Raw genomic sequence first — 23,150 nt, forward strand, 5'->3', positions numbered from 1 at the left:
TATATATGACGCCCGGTGGCTGTCGTGCCACAGGTCCCTGGTTCGATCCTCGGGCCGAGCAAGGTTGACTCGGCCTTTCATCCCTTCAGTGGGTCGATAAATGAGTACCAAGCATGCTTGGGAGCTAAACACTGGGGGTTCGCGTTCGGCTGACCACCTAACCGGAACATCTGCTCCTGCAACCCAGAGCCCAAAGGTCAAGAAAACTGAGATGGGCACAGTAGGCCTTGGCCCTCTATGGACTGTCGCCCCGCTGAGTTTAGTTTAGTTTTATATATATATATATATATATATATATATATATATATATATGCAATTAACACATTCACAGACACAACATAAACAAAACTAAATAAGAAGAAAGAAAAAGGGGGAGCCGGCTTTCAAATCTTTCGTTCACCACCACGCTCTCTCACTGTCTCTGAGTTTTTCTAGTTTCTCGCTAGGAGGCGTTGCTAGTTCGTTTTTCCACAGACTCCCCCTCTGGCTCGGATGGCGCCTCGACGAGGAGCCAGGATTTCGTTCCTGGGACACCCCCTTCTTTTTATAGGAGCGACAGGCCCTCCAGTGTCTCTTTTTACTTCGGGTTCCATATAAGTTTCTAAAGATGACATGTGATAAGTTTCCAGAGTTTGGTCTCGACTGGCCGGGTCGGCAATCTCATAAGTTGTTGGGGATCGGTTAGTTAGAATTACGTAAGGTCCTTCTCTTTTGAGCAGAAATTTTCTACTTTTCTTATTTCTACTAATTGAGTGGATGTTTACCCAAACTTTGTCACCAGGTTGGAAGTATAGTGGTCGTTGACGACGATCAAAATTTGCTTTCCGTTGATACTGTTTGCATTCGACTCGTTCTTTGATCTGACCTGTTAGACGAGCAGACCTTTTTAGGTATGGTATTATCTCAGGCACAAAGTTATCATTTTCAATGATAGCTCTAACATCATGATTAACGTCATCTGTGATTCGAAGTTTCCCTCCAAACTGCAAACGTGTGCCCTGTTGTATCACATTTTGTTGTGCTCATGGCGAAACGTATCATGACTAACTTTTCTTCCCACGTATCATGTGAGTCACCAACAAGAATGGCTAATCTCGGTTTGAGATCTCTATATTTTTCCTTTCAGCAGGATTTGCTCGAGGGTGATAGACAGGTATCAGGTCTTGCTTAATATCAAGTGAATCGCAAGTTTGTTGCATAACAGCACTAGCAAATTGCGTATCGTTATCGCTGATCAACCTCCTGGGTAAAACATAACGTAAGAAAACTTCTTCTATCATAGCTCATAACTAGCATAGCTCAATTTGCAGCTGTGGCTTCTTGTAGGGCAAAGAGTTTTACCCATTTTGTACTGGTATCTTCAATGAGAAAGATCTTCTCCCTGTGGGAGTTTCTGGAAGTGAGCCAAAAAGGTCGATTGCAAGAGTCTCTAATCTTTGAGCGTAAATCGGTGTTCTAAGCAATCCAGCAGGTTTCTGGTTTGTAGGTTTGTATCGTTTGCATTCTGCACATGTTTTGATGTAATCAGAGATGTACTGTCTCATTCCAGAGAAATAGTATCCGGAAGAGATCTTGTTGTAAGTGCGCTCTACACCATAATGGCCAGCTGTTGGAGAGTCATGTTACTCCTGCAACACTCTTTGACGATCATGAACGGGAACTACGAGTTGAGCATCGTCCGACTCAATTTCAGGCGAATAGCGGTATAGGATACCTTCATTTATTATGTATCCTCGACAGATAAAGTTGGCAAAATTTTCGCTTTTTTTTAAATTACTTTCAAGACAGTCAATAGTTTCTTCAGTTCTGCGTCCGCCACTTGTTCTTTTCGAATATCACTAGACTTTCTGGTAGGCATATTGATAGATACAGCTTGCATTTCATAGTTAGGAACTTCATATAGATATGTCGACCTAGAGGACAGGTCAGCTACGACATTAGCTTTTCCTGGAGCATTTAAATTGAAGGACTGTATTTTTAAAGCCCATCTTGCTAAGTGTTCAGATGGTGTCTTAATGCTCAGAAGCCATTTTAGTTGTTGATGATCTGAAGCAATAATAATTTCTTGGTGTTCGATGTATCCTCGAAACTTCTTCTAAGGCCCAAACTACAGTCAAGGCTTCACGTTCAGTCGTTGAATAGTTGCGCTCTGCCGGGATCAACAGACGACTAGCGTACTCGCCTTTTAAACATATGAGAAAGCATAAATTAGCACACTCACGCAGAAATATATAGTTGATGCAAAAAAAAAATTTAAATAAATAAATTAAACACGCTGAATTAAGTGAGATCGAATGATCAGTAGAATTTTCGCGTATTAAGGATTAATCTTTGTGGTTTGAGTACATAATTTTAAATAAACTAAGTCATTTGCGCGAATGATATTTTTAGTTATAAAATTATACACTTAAACTCACTGAATAAATTTTTCTTTCCTCAAATAGAAAATATTGTAATTTTGAATTATGATTTTAAAAATTACAGGTCAATTTTGAACATACTGATTTGATTTTTGAGAGTTTTATGTTATAGACCTGGTGTCCCCAACCCTATGCCCGCGGGCACCATGGCGTCCGTCGATCGATCTAGGTGCACCCGCTGCTTGTGCCCAGCGATAAAATAATTCCATTTTCCCTTAAAATGCTATGCAAATACATACTGAAGTACGCTGGCTCACTAAAGGCAAAGCACTTGACAGATTTCTACATTTAATTGAAGAAATAAAAATTATATTTCAACCAAAAATCAAATATTTTTAGAGCTAAGAGATCCTCTTTACCTCGCAGATTTATCTCTCCTGACCGACATAATGGAAAAACTAAATAATTTTATCTTGGAGCTGCAGGGAAAGGACAAACGTATAGTAAGAATGACAGGGGCTATAAACTTGTTCAGAGATAAATTATTTTTGTGTATATCACATTTGAAAATTAAGTCTCTTGTGCATTTTCCAAACATGAAAAAATGATAGGTGACAGTGAAATTGACTTATCAACGCTTCAAGATCAATTTAAAAAGCGCTTTCAACAATTTAATATAATCGAGCCTCTGATCAACTTTTTTGTAAATCCTTTTACCAACCAAATAAACATACCGTAATAGCAACATACATTTCAGAATTTCTTCAAGTAAGCCGAGAAGAAGGAGAGATATAAGTTTTGGATCTTCAGGATGACATTATTCTCAAAACTATTATATCAGATGAGAAATTCTGTAATATAGTTGACAGAAATAAATTCCATTCTTAAAAGGAGCAGTGTGGTGCCATGCGACTCAAAGAATTCTAATCAACGGTGTGATTAAGGAATTTTAATGGGACAAAGGACATAAAATTGTAAGTTACAAGTCACAAAATAAAGCATTAATACAATCAGGGAGAAAACAAAGCTTAAGTGGGGGGAATTCGAAACCTACATGTTTTCGGTTCTAGAGAAGGAGTTAAACTAACTTAGAACTGCTCTATTTGAGTCTCTTTAGTGCTCATAGATGGCGTTGGCAGGGGATTTCGATTGTCACAGCAGCATATAAAATAAAGTCCTTTTTAGGTTCCACATACTTGTCTGAATCATTGTTTTCGCTAATGAATATCATAAAAATCAAAATATAGATCCCGACTTACAGATGAACACCTTGACGATTGCCTGTGAGCAGGAATTTCATCAGATCCTCCCAATTATGAAGCGCTGGCCAGTGAAATGGAATTAAGATCACATTAACTATATTTTACAAACTTATAAATAATTTTTATGCTTCGTACGTTTTGGAAACAATTTAGCAATAATTTATTTTACACAAGAATATTAATACTATTTATATTCATATGGTAAATTAATTTTTTAAATTAAATTTTTTGTGCATTATACGTAGTGTGTATTATTACCTATGTCTATCAACTATAAATTTATCTTGAAAAAATAAATGGTGCCCGCCATTCTACCGATATTCTGGTATTTGCTCTTAGGTACAAAAAGGTTGGGGACCCCTGTTATAGACTATTCAAAATCATCAAAATTACGCGATTATTCAACTCATACAGGTTCCTCATTGTTTAGTCAGAAGACAAGACGAAAGTTCGGCTATTTTCCTTTTTTGTACATTTCGCTATGTTTAGCGAACTTTTCAGGTGAATCGAAATATTTTCGCCCTAAATTATAAAACTGATTTATCCTAAGATAATTCCATATAAAAATAATTTTTAGTAATTATTTATAATTTTTTATTATTATTTTATGTAATAATAAACCAGAACTTTCTTAATTGAAAGGTATAAAATCTTTTGCATTATTTAAAAAGAATGTAAAGCTAAATGGAAAATAGAATGTGAATTAAATCAGTTGAATAGTCTTGAGGTAACAAATTTTAAGGAAATCGTATTTTTAAAAAATGGTTTTTAGAGAACTATTTGTTCAAATTTTGTACTTTGTCATTTAAAATCGCAAACTTTAAAACTGAGTAAAAAATTGTCTGCTTTACAATTTAAATATTTTCAAAATCTTTTTAAATTAAATAATTTCTAACAATTACTTTCAACTTATGCTCTTTTGCTTTTTTTAAAATTGAACAACTAATCATGGAATTTGTAATTAAATATTAATTCTCGTACGAATAATTTGCTGATTGTTATTTAAAAGTTTGGAAATGGGTATTGATAGTTTTGAAAAATTAACTTAGCAATCAAGAGAAAGAGTGTTTTTTATTTTATTTATAACCCTTCCACAAAATTGAAACATACACCTTAAACCTTTCGCAAAATCTAATTAGAAAAAAAATAGATTTCGGTATTACTTTATTTTTAAGAAAACAAAATCATTAAAAAATGACTTGCAATTTTTTAGCAATACGTCCTTCAAGGGAATTTCTGACTAAAGTTGCTGCGTCGTCAGAGAGGAATTTTAAGGATTTACCCATCGAAATATTAATTACCAAATCTTTGCGAAATTAATCTTAAATTTAATTAAAAAAAACTTGTTATCTTTTTCTCTTGCAGTTGTCTAAAAGCTATAGTAATGTTTCTAAATCTTTCTTTTAAGCTACATATATGTTTTCTTTCATTAATTTTTTTAAAATACTCTTAGAGACAATCTGACTAAACAATGTAATAAAAAGAAATGACATAATATGATTTCATTACCATAATTTTCATTTACGACGCATTTAAGTGTTTAATAAAGCTTTATATATCAAGTAAATATACTTTTTTTTGTAGACAGTACATAAATTACAGAATAGTAGAAGAGCAAGATAAGAGTTTTGTCTGACTAATAAGTCTCATTAAAGCTATACGAGTAGAATTTCTGCAAATACAGCTTTATTTATCTTTATTAAACTGATTTCAAAAGAGAGTAAAAGACCAGAACAAACTCTCTTTTATTCAAAGCATTTGTACAGTTTTGGAGTGATATTATTTTGAGTTTGTTAAACTATATTTTCGGAGTAAAATGTTTCCTAAGATCGGAGTTATTGTTATGCTTCTTGTGGGATTACAATTTACAGGTCTAAGTCATTTCTTTTAATGTAGTATAAGTAGTTTTTTCTGATAAATTAGTAACATGTTTTGTTTCTAAATTTAAATTGCCTAAGTTGCATTTTTTTCAATTAATTTTCTTTACTATTAGATATGAATTTATTAAAGTAGTTATCTAATCTATATTACTTAACTTCAGAGCAAGAATATTCTCTACCTTTATGACCAATATGTTAATATATGTATATTAGCATATTGGTCAAAGGTTGAGAATTATTTAGCAATCCATGGCCAGAAGTGCCGGGAACGCCTTCTTAATACGAACTAAGTGTTCATGTACTAATGAACTAATACCTTGCTTATTTACCTAAATTGCCTTACATTCATATTTTTGAATAATTATTGTTAAACACCCACGGAGGCATAGAAATATCTATTTTAAAGTAATTTTATAATTTAGCAACCAAATTGGTAAGGCGTTTGAAGCTTCCGGCATTGTTACTACTAAAGCCGATTAGAGGGTCAAATTGTAGTTCTAGACAAGGTCGAATATTTCGAGGTATTTGAAATATTATTTAATGATGGTTGATATAAAGTATTACATAAAGATCCAATTGCTAATAAGTTGAACAAAATCAAATCTGCCTTCTTAACTCAACACAAACAGTAATTTTTCGGAATAATCTGTTATACCTAATAACTCACACTGCGCTAGGTTTTACACTTTACCAGAAGTTCATAAGACTGGTACTCCTTTCTGACCCATTGTTTGTTCTAATATTGGCACCGCTTCGCATACATCAGCTATGCATCTTGTTTCAATTTTGTCCCCACTTTCTTGTATAAGTTGATTTACTATCAGAAATTCATACGATTTTGTCCATGAGCTTCATGCGTTTAATCCTAATGAAAACAAAATGAATCAGAAGTGAAATGTTTGATGTTAAATCTTTATTCACTGACATCCTCTTCAAAAGTGTTCTTAATTGCCTTAAAAAGACACTACAAGCGTTCCACATTGGCTGAGTTGAAATTGACGAACTTCTATATCTTACTCGCTTTGTTTATAACAGTCTACTCTGAATTTTAATGGTAAATTTTATGACTTTTAATTTCTTATAAATTTTATGTTTGATGACTTAGCTATGGGAAATCTTCTCAGCTTTTTCTTGTTTGATCGTTCTAGTATCCCACCGTTTACCAATTTTCGGAAGTTTATTCTAATTAAATCAATTGCACCCTGGGTTTCCCTCCAAATTCTCCACACCGGCTTCTTATCTTCCTTTTATATTATATTTTTCAAACTTGTACTTCTGTCCCTATCGGTTAAACCACCTTGCGCGTGTTTGTCGCTTTGGCTTATTATCCTTTGGTGTTCAGACACTGATAAAGGTTCCTATTTAAAGAACCGAAACTATAGTAAATCATTCCAGTACTTTCATTTGTGCTTTATTCCTTTTTTTCAGCTTTAGTCAACCTTTTTTTCTTGAAGTTGCGCTTGTTTTCCCAGATGTTTGTGCTTAAACGCTAAATCTGGGAAAAATATGGGTAGTTTAATCTGAAACGCAACATCTAAAGAAACAAAGTTTAGTCGACAGTCAGTAATACTCGGTAGCCAATGGTGAGCTGGCAAGTGGAAATTTAGCCGCTTTGCCTTTAATTTGAAATTAATTTAAAATTATTAGGCTGGTTAAAATGAATAAAATACCGGTTCGAATATGCCTAAACAGTTAGTCAGTAATAGGAAGCATCTGTATCAGCATACGATGATCATGTATAGCTATTAATTCACAATCTTTTTCATAACCTTGTATTATATTTCAACGTCAACATTAATGAAAATTGCTGTGTGTTATATGTTGCTCTTAAACATTTTGTGTTATATCAAATGGCGCAAGCTAGACGCTATGCCAAATTTCTAGATCGCCACAGACGCGTACTGTATCACTGCGATTTCCGTTGGAGAGCAGTCAATGTTAAATATTATTACTATTATTTGAATTTTTAAACAACAAAAGCAGAATTATATTATTTCAAGTTTTAGTTTTTGGACAAAACACCGTGTTCTTAAGGAAAAGAAGAGCAATATGTTGTCAGATAAGAATTTAAAAAAAAAAAAAAAAAACACCGTGCATCTAACGAGAAAAAAAAAGGATTTCTGTACAATTTGCTTCCCTTGGTTTAAAACTATTCCCCTGATTTCTTTTGTTTCCATTGGATCATTGGATTCAAGCATCACTGGCTGCTGTCAGTAAGCAGGTGGGTATAAACTTTGATCAGCCTGGGTAGAAATCAGGATGCGCTGTATCGGTCCTCGTTAAACTGTTCTACCGTAAGGTGCTCGACTTCGTGAGCAGGTCATCGGGCTATCAAAGCAGGAGAGCCATCCCCTCTGCAGGATCAAAATTGCGATGGCATGTCTTCGGATCATCCTTAGGGATGCTTCCCAGACCGTCGCCAATAGCTCCTTGTGCAGCTTTAGTGCAACGTAAATAAAGTACCTACCTACCTGGACTGATCCTTTGGTTTAAAACTTTGAAAATAGTCATCCCTCTTTAAAATTAATTTTAGTGGGCATACAATATTTTTTTTAATTAATTTATTTTGAAAAGGTTTCATTTAACCAAGCATATGGAGGTGATATTTCTCAATCGCAGTATAATGTCTAGCTATGCGTTTCCTGATAGGCATTTACTGAGAGACTCAGAGTCAGCGTAGTTATAATGTAACTGTTACTACGTAAAAAATACTGCAAATTAGGGCTGTTAGTCAATTTCTTTCAGTGCTAAAGGAAGCATAAGTTGCACCTACGTAGAAAGATGCATTTAGAAATCCTCTAAATTTATTCGCACAAAAATTAATCGATAAGTAAAAAATTCGCTGAATACAATTTAGCCCTTTGAAGCTACACCATTAAGTATGTTGTTCAACTGTTCCTATAGATTTAAACTTGATTGATAAATTTGTATGGGAACTTTCAGTTTGAATACGACAACTAAAATGCCGAGACAGGATTAGAAAATTTTTCCTAACTTATTGAAACTATGAAATTCACCTTTTAAAGTTTGAAACGGTTTGGCGAAAGGCAAAGCTCCAGTTTCAGATAAAAATAAGCATAAAATAAATAAATAATATAAAATATGTATACAAAGCATATACACAGTGTTTTCCTGGGATTTTATGTAAGGTTGGATATCTTTGCGCGTCTAACTTTTTCTGAGAACTGAAAAATAATAGAATATACCTCCTCTAAAGGATACTCACTATTTAAAGGACGATTCTGTAGGTTCCGGACTTTTCCTAAAGGAAATTTTCATGAGTTTACCCTTAATAAGGGAATATCTATTTCAGAGACAATTAAATTGAAGCTTTTTGGAGAAGCATAGTTTTGTACTCATGTATTATTTTTACATGAGAACTATCGTGGCTTCAAAGAAAAGAAGATTAATGTAATTAAAATAGCAGAAATAAAAAACTTCAGTTTGAGAAATTTAGGATAAATAAAAGCCAAATAAGGTTAGAAAAGAAATAAAATTTAAAAATATATGTTTCAATAAGCACTCAAAAATTACCTATAACGTATTAAAAAAGTGTATGAAATTGGTATAATATTGTTCATTGTCTTGTATGACCACGGAATATTCCTGTAAGAGGAGTAAGAATTCACAAACGAGACCACGATGCCTCAAATGATAAGTTAAACATATTTAAGCAAATCGTCATAGCTCTTAAGATTATTTGTAAGAAAAAAATTTTGAAAGAAAAAAATAATCAGCAGATCTGTAGCATGCAACGAAGAGAATAAAAAAATTAAGGAAATCTTTAGACCGAAGAGATTCTAATTAAAATGTTTTATCTGTGCTCTCTAAATATGGGGCATCTTTATTTAAGGGACAAGATGTCTAGTCCTGGAGTATCCCTTTTTGGTACCTACACTTGAAACTTTTTTTCTCTGTTACCGAAACTCTATATTGTTTCTTTAAAAAAATATATATTTTAATGTCTTTATTATCTAATTTTCCATACGGTTACAGTTTTTATTTATATTATTTTCTTCAAATTTGACAGGTTCAGAAGGTGATTTATCTACCGTCAAAAACTGTTTTGCTCAACATCTGTTTCAGTTCCAAGACTGTTACCATAACATAGATGTTGTATTGAACAAATCCTTTTCAAAACTAAGCAAAAAAGAACTCACAGACTACAAATGCACGTGAGTGTACTTTTAATTCAAATATGGCAGGTTAAAAGAACAGGCGATTTAGGGGTTATTCGGATGAATATGAGTTGTTAACTATTTCTAAGATGGAGTTAGTCCGTTGATGAAAAAAATATTTCTCTATTTTTTTTTAACGTAATAAAATTTAGAACTTAATATTAAGAGATAATTTATAACATTTCTTATCTGCTTAAACACCTATTATTTAGGTAAATTTTAACCTTTTTAACTATTGTTTTTGGGTTGAACATTCTACTTATGTACCCATCTTCCTACTTGAGGGGGATTTGAACAAATAAATTAAAGGAGTTAATAAAAAACAAGTACAATAATTAAATATCTAAAGATATGTGATAATTATTTCAAAATAAATAGCAAACATTTATCTACGGATGGAAACAGACAAATTTGATAAATGATAATTTGATAGTTTGTATAAGTAGTTATACAAGTTTGTATAGTTTGTAACAGACAAATTTCATAGTTTGTATAAGTGCTCACTGAATTATCTGAAGACTATTAAATACGACTTGTTATTTTTTTTTTGTTTTCTTGATGTTTTATGAAGTTTTCGATTTATTTTGTATTTCATTCAATTTTTTCTTCAACTAGAGCACCTGCTGTCTGTCAAAGATTCTGAAGGGGACTGACCTTTTTTTTAATTTCATTTTGCAAAACATTCAAAGAAGTTAATGTTTAAAATATGAAGTAGCATTCAACAATCATTATGCTGAATTTTTGTATATCAGTCTAAGTGCAAATGAAGAGTAATTATACATTAATGCAAGTGAAAAGAAGAGCCTTAATTTAATTTGAGAATGACTACACTAATACAACACGTGAAGTTACTCGATACCAGATTAATAAATGTTTTCAGTACTGTTCAAACCTCTTATATGATCAGGTTTCTTGCTTTATGATTGGTTAATCAACTGAATCAGCATTGTTATAGTAACTAATGCATCTATAATACAGTTTGAAAAAATCAGATAAATTTAAATTATTTAAACCGTTTTGTGATACATTGTGCAGGGGATTTGGCAAGATGAGATACACCCAATAAATTTAAACAGTCAATATGTCATACAACTTAAATTTGAAAAACTATACTATAGAGGGTCCGGGCAATACTTCTAGAAAGGAGGCTTTCTTTTAAACATTATTAATTCATTTTATAACAATGCATATTTAGAAATTTTTACCATGAAATAGTATGCAAATAAAAGTCTCAAATTTCCTATTGGTAAACACGATTTTTTAATCTAAAATTTTCATTTTTTCATGTTGATGCTTTGATTGTTAATACAAAGAAAAATATTGTGCTTGAATATTGAAAGAGTTTTTTGGGTTTATTTTGAATGCAAATGCTTACTTCAATGTTTATATGAAATATTTATTGCTTTGCACATTTTTTTTTTTTATATTTGTGTTTAAAACATTTAAGGAAGTAAGACCTAAAATTAGAGTCATACAAAATTTAACTGGTGATTTTTTAAACTAAAGTGAAAAAAACAAGTCTAAAAGATAGATTCTCACTCGAAAAGAGACAGTTAATTTATGCCAATAGATAATATTAAGATTCTCTTTTTCTTCAAAAAAATTAAATTTCTCTGCAATGGGCAAAATATAGTTTCTAATAATATTTCACAACCCTTAAATATCACATAATTGCGTATTATTGCTTACCATTGGCTATTTAGAGATTCAATTATAATAAATATCATTAAAATTTTAAATTTTTTGAAAATTCGAGACATTTTGGGGCAATAGTGGATCCGTAAAATACATTCCCAAAATTTTAAAATTGAGTATTTTGTTTTTTGTTTTTAATAAGCAGCGCAATTTTTGGTAGCAATTGGATTTTAAATTGAAATAAAAATTGAATTTTTAAGTTACATTCTAAAAATTTAGAAATTTAGTATTTTTCGTTTTTAATAAGTTGCATAATTTTTCGTATCCATACATTGTGTTTTAAATTGAAACTTTTCATTGACACACCCGATTCACTTTATCGAATCGGAATTTTCATTCCTTGATGTTTTTTTAGTTTTATGATTGTATTTTTCAGGCTATCTAATTCTCTCTACGATTGTGTTAGTTTCAAAGCAAAAACATTGTGTAACGATGAGGGCGATGAAGTAAATGATTTAATACATCTACTATCTCCTTCTGTTGAAACCAAATGCAACAAAACTGGTGTAATTCTTGGCCAGGCATCGAACTATGTTTTGTAATAAATATGAATTCTTTCTTTTATTTCTATTTGTCCAAGTTATTTCATATTTCTTATCCACTAGTTTCACAAAAAAGTAATATATTTGATGATCTAAAACAATTAAAACATTTGTTTCAAAAATATTGTTTGCTTTTTTTATCTTTTCATAAAAAATTTTTAATCTGGTTTGCTTACTTTGAAAAAGTAAAATTTTTATGAGTTTTTTTTCGGTATTGTCGAATTATTTCGGGGAAAAAAATTATGAAATCTTGAAATGTAGGAGAGTTTATAATCGTGCGAGACTCTTCAATGTTTTCTGAATTTCATTCCTGTTTTAACCCACGAGTTTAAAATTTTAACTTATTAATGTATTATAAATGTTTATTGTACATTCTTTGAAATCTATTATAAATGTTTGAAAAATATGCTTCATTTAAAATCACTGGCATAATTCCTATTAAATTTATATATTATCATTCAGCTAATGCTGAATAATTCAGTTAATGCATCATTCAGTTAATGTTGAATAATGTTACGAAACCTAAAATGGAATGATTAAAGTCAGGCATTAGCATTTTTTTTGTTGGTATTCTTTAGAATACAAAAGAACATACTCACAGTCAATGCAAGTTTACATGCTTACTTAAATCCTTAATTTTTAAATTCGAATATTTCATTCTGTAGAATGTATATTTTTTAATAAAAAAAAATCAAATGTTTTTGCCCGCTTCCTTGATCCATGTTTCATTTCATACACTCTTTTTAGTTTTCGACTTTGTCTCGAAGCATTATGTAGAATGTCTAAGTATGTTATATGCAGTGGCCAGGAAATGTAGTCGATAGATTTAATACATTACTCTTTGTCCTAAAAGAACAAGTACTATATATAAGTATTCTATGCAGTTCTAATAAATCTCTGTATATGAGCGATTTAAAGCTAATTCAATCAAACAAAAGTTGCTGAAGTTAACTTTCATTAAAGCTTGAAAATATTAGATGAAGAGAAAGAATTTTAGACGACGCCTACCCCCTACCTTTATTTACTTTTCATGTAAATTTTTTGTTCATAGAAAAAACGTTTTTACAGATCGTGGAATTTAAAACAAATACCCTAAATCTCTCGTTTAATAGGCATTTCACGTCTTATATTTTAGATCAAATAATGAACGACCTATTAATGGTCTTCATGAAGATTTTAGTTTGGTTTCGTAACATGTTCTAATTGTTCATACTAAGGATATATGAGTGTTATCTTTGAAACACCATTTCGTTTGGTTCATTGAAATTTTTAATTTTACAAGCATAAAATCAAAGCAAAAAAAGAAAAAGAAACGCAGAACATTTTTCTAAATTTTATTCAATCAAACATGCATTTGATGAAAAAATATTCGCAGAATTTTAATAAAATATTAACAAATGATTACTAAAAAAACATTTGTTAGCCTATTTTATTTTTATATCGAAAACTGAACGCTCTGGAACTTCACAATTCCAGTACTATTACATTGAGTTGTGACATTTGGAGTTACTTCCGTAAACAAATTTTGAAAAGGATCAACGTCATTTCTGCAGTAAGCATCATTCTTTAGATTGAAGCAACTGATCTCTGAATTTTGCAATCTAAAAAATATAAAAAAAACATCATTTTTAAAACAAAATATACTTTTTTTTCAGAGAAAACAGTTTTAACAGGTCCTTATAACTAATACAGAGTACAGGCTGGCAATTATTCAGCAAATAAAATGAAAAACAAAATTATCTCTGTTGAACAAGTTTCACACACAAAAATAAAAAAAAAATTCTCGCATTCATTGTTGCTGTCTGGTTACAAGATAGAATTTGCAATACTACATAATAAAATTTGTGAAAAACTATGATTATTTTGAGCTTTTTTTTTCAAAAAATGTTCAAAAACTACTTAGAAAATTGCTTGAAATAGTTTACGTTTCCAAGATATTTAAGTCATATTTTTTCCAATAGAAATCAAATACGAATCACTGCAAAATTAAGAAAAATAATTTTGAATTTTTTCCGCGCATGCACAGTACAAAACAACTACTTTAAATACTCATATCTGGCACATATTTTAACTTTTTTTCAAGTTTTAAAACAATAATTTGTAATTAGTTTTAAATAGCCCCAAGAATTTTGTTTAATTTTACAGAATATTTTCTAGATTATAGCAAAAACACATAAGACAAAAAGATTAACTTTTTTATAAAAACGATCATATTCTCCATAAATATTTAAACTAGATTTATGAAATTTTATGCAGCTGTTGAAAATAACAACCAAAGTAGTTGATACAAGCTTGTTGCTTAACTTTCTGGCACAGAGTGTTTAAACATATATTTTTTCTTTCGTAATTTCTTGTTAGTCTCTCAAATGTTTGAAGGCTTTAAACTTTATTGCAAAGTATGAAAAATTGCATGAAATAAACATTTTGAAAGTTACAAAATAATCCTCTAAGTATAAACTGATAGTGTATTTTCTATTATTGTAGGGTAGTGTAGATAAATATATATATATATATCCTCATCTTTTTTATATTTATAATCACACATTCAATGGAGATAAAATATGTAAAAGTAAAAAAGTAATCAACATTATTTTAGTTGAGAATGCTTGCAAAGAAGAAAAAAAAAACTTTTCCTTGAAAGTGAAATAAATCCATTCATAACGCTAGAAGTTGAAACTACTATATAGTTTGTCTAAAGTAAGAATTCCCACAGTCATTCGTCTGAATCCGTGGCGGTGACTACGGTGACAAGGTATAACTGTTCCAAGTAGGGGTGTGAGGTTTAAAAAAAAAGCAAAAATTTTAGTTTATTTTACCTTAAAAAATGGTTAAGGCCAATATTAAGTGTATGAAAAAGAAATAAAAAAAAATGAAACGAATGTTTTATTTTTCTATTGCTATGAGATACAACATCATGAAAAGGAAATATTTTTATATTGGTACCAGTTGGTATATTGGTACAAGATTAAATAGCGAGGTGCCGAGTACTTTAAATAAATTTTAAAAATATGGTGGCTTGCCCATGGGTGGGCTATAAGTTTTACATTTTAAGTTCGTCCCCCTCTGAAATTTTATTTTTGTTTAGTGTCCTGCTTTGCACTGTCTGGTCATTACCAAAACTAGACAAATATTTTGATGTTAGGACAGATATGGCAATTATTATTTTTTATTAAAAAAAATGGCATTAATAAATCTTTCTTTCTGTTTAATCGATGTTTTCTAAGAACCAGACTTCTGTTTCGGTTTTGCAACAGTAATCTGGAAGTAACATTTTCATTCATTATTGAAGTGAAAATCAGAAGCCGTGGAGAATATTCATATTGAATTGATTTGTCTTTAGTTGTAACTAATTCTATTCACAACGGAAATAATTGTAGAATAAAATAAAAAAACAGTAAACTGAACAACTTGTTATTATGAAACAAGTAGATAACTATTGTTCTCGACTAAATAAACATAATTTAAGAAGTGCGAGTTTCAAATGCGAATAAGAAAACCGAATTACATTTACATAGAATTTTTGAAAAATTGAATTCGTAGTTTATCATCAGTTAATCAATAAGTGAAAGGAACTGATAAAAAAAAAATACTTACGCGCATGTAAAATCTCGAGCTTCATCCCTAGTCATATTTGAAATATCTTTTGTAGTGACGATACCTATATTTCTAAAGCAATCAACGTAAGCAAACTCATGATTTTCAAGGCAAAGAAGAAATTTTTCAATTTTTTCTTCGTCACTTTCAGTGCTTAAATCATCATCAGACGTATGATTAGAAGACTTTATTTTAGACGTATGATTAGAAGACTTTCTTGCAGACGTATGATGAGAAACCCCTCTTTCTGACGTATCATTAGAATCGCTGAGGACTAATTGAGAGACTGTAAAAATAGAAATCTATCACTTAACACTGCTAATTAATAAAATATATTAAATTAAATGCGACAAATTTAAAGAGGCATATTAAAATGGCATATTAACGAAACTTAATTATACTACATTTCAAAACATTGCTCATTTAGGTTTAACTGCGCTTTTTCAAAAAGGGCATGTTCTCATTTGTTTAGCATTAGACTTTGTTGAAATTAAAATAAAGACGAATCTGTTTTTTTTTCTTCAAATAATTTATAGGAGCCGTGATAGATCAGGGGATAGAGCGTTCGCCTCCCAATGAGGTGAACCGGGTTCGAATCCCATTCGATATTAATAATATAATATCAATGATGTTTAATATAAAATGAATTTTATTATGTCATTTAAAATAAACAAACTTGTTTCTATAAAACTAAATAAATTAAAACTAGCGGTAATTGATTTAAAATAGTGAGTATGCACTAAGGAGCAAAGTTAATGGAGAAAGGATATTTATTCATCCCTGGAAACGCTAAAAATCTATTGATGACGTCATTGATCTATTTTTTATTTTGGTAATAGATATCACTTTTGTTCCGGTAATTGGTGCAGTGTTAATTAGCACCAAATAATTAAGTATACTATCATTTGTTAATATATTTTTAAGGTAGGTAACTACGATACTAGATAACAAAATATTATATTACTATTAGATTAACATTGCATTCAATTACAAAGAGTAGTATATTTTGTACCTATTACTAGTTTAATAATGCATTCCTATTAAAACTGCACCAATATCTTAAATTCTTAATGTGAAAATATGCCTTCATCCCCTGATAAGTACCGGAGTAAATTGCTTGATTGTGTTAAATTTTAATTCTATCATGAATTTGCCTTGAATAACAGCATCACGCCAATGAATATATTTAATCTTTATCTTGATTGTATGAATTTCTAAAAGCCTGCTTTGCTTAATTTTAGAACGCGAAGTCACCTGGAAGGATAACAAATAATAATAAATTAAAACAAAAATATTGGGGTTATTTCAGGTTTATTAATTATACTGAAATATCTATGTGCATGATTTTGTAATATTTATCAACACTAAACTATTGATTATTTACTTTTTTCATACCATACGTAGAATGGGAATTCCAGCTAGTCTATAATAATAAAAAGAGCAGTATGTACGTTTGTCTTCCGGTGTCTCTTATAACTCCAAAACTGTTTGAGCTTAAGAGTCCTGAAATTTCGCCCTCAATCCTAAACATTATCTCGTTGAAGTGGGATGTTTAAAAAAGAATTTTTTCTCATTGGTTTAATTTTGGGTACTGTTTTAAATTAAACTGCAGACGATTCTGTTTCTTTTTTTAAATTTGTTTAAATTTTTTTTTCATAAGTGAAGAATACTAGCTTACATCTCTGTCTCATCGAAAGCGAGTTTCAGTGAGATTTTATTCCACTTTCGTTAATAATTATTTATCTTTGATCGATTATGTCATGTGAGCAAACCCAATGTGAATTAACGTTCCGAATTAATGCGTAGTTAGAAAACTATCTGAAACGACAAGTTAATTTTCTGTAGTTACGCATTTGAAGAGTGTTTCTCTGAATAAACATAAATAATTCAGAGTCAACAGTATTTCGAAAAGAAAATGCTAATTTATGCACTAAAGTACAAAATAAATACTTTCAGATTAACACTTTTTCAGTTGTTTTGGTCATAACATTAAAGTTTTAATAAGTTTTATACTATTCTGAACGGGTGAGATACAACTCTGGCTTTTGGCTTTTTCTGGTGAAATTTTTCTGCCTCGTAAAGGGTTAATGAAAAATTTGCTTGATTATGACAAATATCAATTTTGAGTTTTATGAGAACAGTAGCGTCATTTTTGGTATCATTGTTAAACTATATTCTAAACCATTGAACTTCCAAAAACGTGTTTTTCTCAATCTAATATATTTCAGCTTTCACCAATTAAAAAGAAATATTTTTTATTTACTTTCTTAACAGTGACATCTCTCTGTTTTGTGTATGATTAGGTTGTGTTGATGAATACCTATAAATATTTAATTTATTTTTTATTTCATCTCGTATGAAGAAAGGGTGTTTAACGACTAAAGAAATAAAGTGGTTTCAAGTATAGGCAAGAGTCTAACTAGGTTTTTCGAACTCTGTAAGAGGTTCATTATTTTTGGCAATATCACGCGATGAGTTAAATTAAAATTTCATTTATAGTAACACAGAATCTTTCCTTTAAACACAAGTTTTCCAAATGGTGTATTTCAGGGATTTTGGATTGTAATATTATTCTTACACATTCTGCACATTCTTACACATGCTTTTTTAATGTGAATAAGGAGAAAAAATTCTTAGCCTATTTCGACGCATTTAGATGTAGACCTGTTGTAAATACCCTTCTGAAATTTCATGCGATTTATAATTTATGCGAATTGACAAATTATAACTATATGACGTACTCCAGTGTCTCCCAAAGTGTGGTACGCGTACCCCCTGAGGAACGGGAACAGTTTAGTGGGGGTACGCGTTCTTATGCGAAATATCTTGTAACGAACGAAAATTTCGAAATATTTTATTTGAAAACAAAGCTAGCCATGAATATTTACAATTGCGTATTTTTCTATTGGCTATTTTTTGAAGAGTTAACAGTTAATAATTTGTGGTGTCAACAGCCAGTTGTGATTTTTAACGTTTGTGCAATTTTTTTAATCACAGCAAAAATAATATCATCCTTCTCACTGATGCAAATAAACTTTTTAACAAAACTTGTACCAAATGGAAAAATAAACATATTTTTTAAAATATACATTTATTTTTTTATTAGTGGTGCACAGCGTTACGAAAAATTTAGAAAGGGTACACAAAAGTCATAAGTTTGGGAAACACTGATACTCTATATTGTTTGAAGTGATAGGAGTTACTTTAAATTGCTTTATTTAATTTAATTTTTAATTAATAGAATGCACAATGAGCTGGAAAAAGAAACGGGCCAACCCGAATAACTTTTTGTTTAATGATCGGATTCTGAATACATAATATGCTAATTAATTAGTGCAAACATAAATATGCTAATTAATTAGTGCAGACGATTTTTTGAGTTGTGACACAAAAACGTACTTTCTCTGAATAAACATACCTTATTATTAGTAATCTGTTGTGCTGAATCACTCTGCACAATTCTAAAGCTCAAACTATTATTTTTAAAGGTTCTATATTACGTTTATCGTTTCATTATTTTTACGCAAAAAGTCATTTCTCTCAATTAAAAAAAAGAAGTAGTGTTTCTAATATTTTTTTTTTTAAAAAAAAAGATTATTTTTGGTTTGTTTTTTGTTTTAAGGGAACTTTATTTTTCTTAAAAAAATATTCTAATAATAATATGAGTATAGTTATCAATATTATCATAATAATAATAATGCTTCAGAAATAAAAAAAATGCATAGATTTAAATAAATATAGAGCTCGAAATCACGTATTCGAAATGAAATATTATGCTGTTTTTGAATATTGGGAAAAAATTAAGATTCATAACTTTAATAATGTTCACAAGTTAAATTTTAAATCTTACATAGTACATTTATTATATGTAAGTAGCATAGTTTTAAAATAAGTTATATTTCATGGTTTTCAAGCATTTATGATTAATACAAACTACATAATGGTGCTTGTAAGCGATGTGTTACGTATTAATGACGTATTTACGTAGACCTTTTAGGAGAAAGATCAACGGTTTATTTACTATTCTCGTCAAGTTATATAGAATTAAACATTTTATGGCTTTGGCAACAAACGTAGAGGATCCGATAAAACAAAGAACATGTAGGAAAATTATCGTCAAAATTAGCGTTGCGTCATCAGACATACCATGAATTTTCCCAGTTTTGTCCCATATACTTTGTGAAGTCTGTTTTTCAGCAATATTTAATGAGGTTAAAATAATATCGAAAATCAGTTCAGCTGAGACTGAAATAGAGGAAATTATTTAAATATTTGTGTCTGCGATACTACAAATTATGGGCTCCTAAATTTTTTCGGTTTATTTATAAGCTATTCCAGTTATTCACTTATTTGTTGGTCCTTAAATGACTCAAATATATCACCATACGTCTTTTCTTTTTACTTTATAATATTTTTCACTCGCTACATCAAGAGTTATTTTTAGTAAAAGTTGGCGTATTTGCAATTCATAAAAAAATATTAAGTAATGATTAGCTATTTATGTATCAACAACCAAGGCTAAACTAGATCAACAAAATAAATGTTATTTAGAAGGTTGTCTCAGTATTCTGAAATGGACTGGCATAAAAGCAAGAATGTCCTTACTGTTTGGTTTGTAACGCCTTCTATAAATCGAATGTTTGACGTTGTCATCTATGCTTTCTTATTAGTTCTGGTCATATATGGACAAAGCCAATTTATGAAATGAGATAAAAACTAAAGGTATAAAATGTAATTTATTACTTTTAAAAATTATCAATGCCTTCCAATTTAGTTTAAAAATACAAGAAGATTTTAAACTATTATCATTTTCGTAAATTAGACATGTTTTTAATTAAATGAATTAAGTATCCTTACATGGCCGTTTTAAAGAAAATATTATAAGTTTGTAACAAATATTTTTTTTATTGAAAATAGCGATTGTTTTGCATTTAGCAATTTAAAAGGCACAATACCGTTCCTTACAACATCAAGATCCAATTTGCCATTCCAAGTCTGTTAATGATGCTTTACACGGCCTTTCATGAGCCAGCCTGCATACGAATGGTTACAAGTTCAGCCATTCCCAGAATAAAATTAGTTCATAAATTTTTAAAATGATAGATATAGTTAAGTTAAGCTATACTAGCAGAATCACTCAATAGAAGTTGTCCTCCACTGAAGTTTTCTTTATGACTTGATTAAATTTCATCTTCAGTTCTATGTATATAAAACCATACAAATTTAATTTTAAATATAAATAAACCATATAAGTTTAAATGGTTTCCTAACAGCTACAGACAGGATTCATCACCAAATTAAATGTATCGTTAATTGAAATCCGACCACTTTCCAACTACTTGGAATGTTTAAATTTCTTTGGAGCTCTGTGCCTGACAAGAATACAAGTTTCAATTGATTTCCAACTGATGCAAGCATAATTTGTCATAATTAGATCGCTCATTGAAAAATTGACATTTTTCCATTAGCAAACTAACTGATAAGAAGAACTAACTGATAAAATGAACTAAAAAAAGGAAAGATACATTTTATTTTCGACAGAGCAAAACGAAAAATTGTGGAGCTTTAGTTTTGTGAATGTTTTTAAAAATTTTTATGGCTTTAATAAAATAGAAACGACAGTTCTAAAAACATAAAGAAAGGAAAATAAAGAAAGAAAAAATAGTATAATTTTTTTTCTTCTAATCAAACGCCTATACTCCATTTGAGTTTAAATATGTACATGAAATAAAAATCAAAACTTACCAAATGTTATAAAACATAACACCAGAAGACTAAGGGAAATAATTTTAGAAAACATTTTTGTAGTTGTTGTTGTTTCCTTAAGAAAATATTCTGTTGATTCCTTAGATGAGAATTTTATAAAAGAGCGAAATTGTTTGACTGTTTTTTTGTAAAGGTATATTGTCGCCCACTATAGTATGAAGAATTTCTGCGGTAAAAGCGTAAATCTTAAGTGTAAATAAATATAAGAAAGCTGAGTACACATTTTTAAAACATAAAGTATAGTGTTAACTGGGAAAAAAGGAGAGATTTTTTTCCATTAAGCATTGTTAGAGTAGATCAAAGTCGAATCTACTTTAATATGAGTTATACTGAAAGCAATATTATAGATATATTAAAATTTTTCATTAGATTTCTATTTTATTTTATTAAAAATGAAATGAAAAGGAAAAAAATATGTTTGAAGATTATACTTAGAAATGGAGGCGTTTGTGTGAAATAGCAGTGTTAGAATGTAAATATGAGAATTTTCAACAGAATGGCATCATCTAAATCTTCATTTTTAGCTTCATTTTATATTTTTTTTAAGGAAAACGATAACAAATAAGATAAACTCACTATTTGTAATTTTTTCCATCCCCAGAAGGTGAAAGTATTGTAACTCTCTTTGAATGTGATTTTTAAAAAAGATGCCTGGAGGATGATATCTTTCAACAAAGACAACAGTTCTGTTTTCGCATTAACTATAAACCCTCTCGAATGCTTGAGTTGTAACAAGTTGAGAAACTCTTTAAACTGTCTTTAGCAGATTTACAGGTCATACTACTGTAACTGCTGGATCGAATTACCAGTGCTGATTTTGTTCATTTTAAAATTATAATTGGAACATGTTAGTGAAAAGTTGTCGTAAAGAAATAAAATATTTGAATGTTGTCCATCACAAATTATCCCTTTGCTAGTCAACTGAGTCAGAATTCTTCAACTGAATTTTTCTCTCTCCAAATGTTTAATATATTAGTATATATTAAACATTTGAGATAGACAACAATCAAATATTTTATTTTTTTACGACAACTTTTCGCTTCACCTGATTCAGATGCAAGCTGATCAGAATTCCCAGTAAACTAAAATAATAGTAGCAAAATTTCGAAAAGAGCATTCGAAAACTCACCCCTTAAAAGTAAAGCATTTCCGCGACAGCTCATTGTGTGTGTTCATGCAAGTTTAAGTCTCCACAATTTCAAGACGAAGGGCATTATGGTAGGATTGTGGTCAGCATTGCGCATCTATCGACTTTCTTCCGACGGACTTCTTTTAAGTTGGTACCTATAAATCTGAGGTTAGGTGGGCTTCAAGCCGCCACCAGGGACCGAACCCCAGTTCTTCTGAATGACAACCCAGTGCCTTAACCACTGAGCAATCAAGGCTGGCGCATCTTTTTGCCTATCTAATTACTTTTTTTAAAAAAATATTTCTGTTGGAGAATATCCGAGGAGATTTCTATTCTCGAAATATTAAATTTTAAAGGCGAAGCTCTAAGTTTTCAAATGTCCGTATAAAAATGTCACTACTAGTCTTTCGATTTCTTGTGGACGATGGTCAGCTTATTTAGATGGGACAATTATTAAAATATTACAAGTCATAAATAATTTAAACTACTGACAAATGAAAAAAGATTTTAAAATCTGGGCAAATTAAATTTTTTCTTTAGCCATTGTTTACATTTCGTCTATATTAATTCGATGAAAACGTATTCTGATCACATTTCTAATTTGCATCGATACCACTTCATATAGTTATATATATATAATAAGTTCATCGAATACTAGTTAATTTTTAGATGGAAACATTTTTTAGTCACTTTTCGTCATTATTTTCTATATGTGGCGATAAAAAAATTAGAGAGCCTTCACAA

At 30.2% G+C, this 23,150-nt stretch overlaps 2 protein-coding genes across 2 annotated transcripts; one reads left to right on the plus strand and one right to left on the minus strand.

Annotated features, from left to right (window-relative positions):
* The first annotated feature begins 5,334 nt into the window (after positions 1-5,334).
* LOC107437585 (uncharacterized) lies at positions 5,335-11,939 on the plus strand. Its single transcript, XM_043045866.3, has 3 exons — positions 5,335-5,493; positions 9,533-9,677; positions 11,752-11,939. Exons 1-3 carry the CDS (start codon positions 5,439-5,441, stop codon positions 11,915-11,917), a joined length of 366 nt encoding a protein of 121 aa, XP_042901800.2. The 5' UTR covers positions 5,335-5,438; the 3' UTR covers positions 11,918-11,939.
* Positions 11,940-13,235: 1,296 nt separating this feature from the next.
* LOC107437584 (uncharacterized) lies at positions 13,236-21,433 on the minus strand. Its single transcript, XM_016049640.5, has 3 exons — positions 21,257-21,433; positions 15,512-15,797; positions 13,236-13,518 (listed from the first exon to the last, which is right to left on the minus strand). The coding sequence occupies exons 1-3, from the start codon at positions 21,309-21,311 to the stop codon at positions 13,353-13,355; spliced, it is 507 nt and encodes a 168-aa protein (XP_015905126.3). The 5' UTR covers positions 21,312-21,433; the 3' UTR covers positions 13,236-13,352.
* Between the last annotated feature and the right edge of the window lie 1,717 nt (positions 21,434-23,150).

Source organism: Parasteatoda tepidariorum, chromosome 7 (genome assembly GCF_982258835.1).
Source record: "Parasteatoda tepidariorum strain Cologne lab strain chromosome 7, Ptep-v5.0, whole genome shotgun sequence".
Classification (NCBI taxonomy): Eukaryota; Metazoa; Arthropoda; class Arachnida; order Araneae; family Theridiidae; genus Parasteatoda; species Parasteatoda tepidariorum.

What these genes read in the sequence shown, in the direction of transcription:
- LOC107437585 (XM_043045866.3), top strand. Translation starts at nt 5,439, where the DNA reads ATGTTTCCTAAGATCGGAGTTATTGTTATGCTTCTTGTGGGATTACAA. An exon ending in TGTGGGATTACAATTTACAG is followed by an intron (nt 5,494 to 9,532) that starts GTCTAAGTCATT and finishes CAAATTTGACAG; the next exon opens with GTTCAGAAGGTGATTTATCT. An exon ending in CTCACAGACTACAAATGCAC is followed by an intron (nt 9,678 to 11,751) that starts GTGAGTGTACTT and finishes TGTATTTTTCAG; the next exon opens with GCTATCTAATTCTCTCTACG.
- LOC107437584 (XM_016049640.5), bottom strand. Translation starts at nt 21,311, where the DNA reads ATGTTTTCTAAAATTATTTCCCTTAGTCTTCTGGTGTTATGTTTTATA. An exon ending in GTTATGTTTTATAACATTTG is followed by an intron (nt 15,798 to 21,256) that starts GTAAGTTTTGAT and finishes CTATTTTTACAG; the next exon opens with TCTCTCAATTAGTCCTCAGC. An exon ending in GCTCGAGATTTTACATGCGC is followed by an intron (nt 13,519 to 15,511) that starts GTAAGTATTTTT and finishes TATATTTTTTAG; the next exon opens with ATTGCAAAATTCAGAGATCA.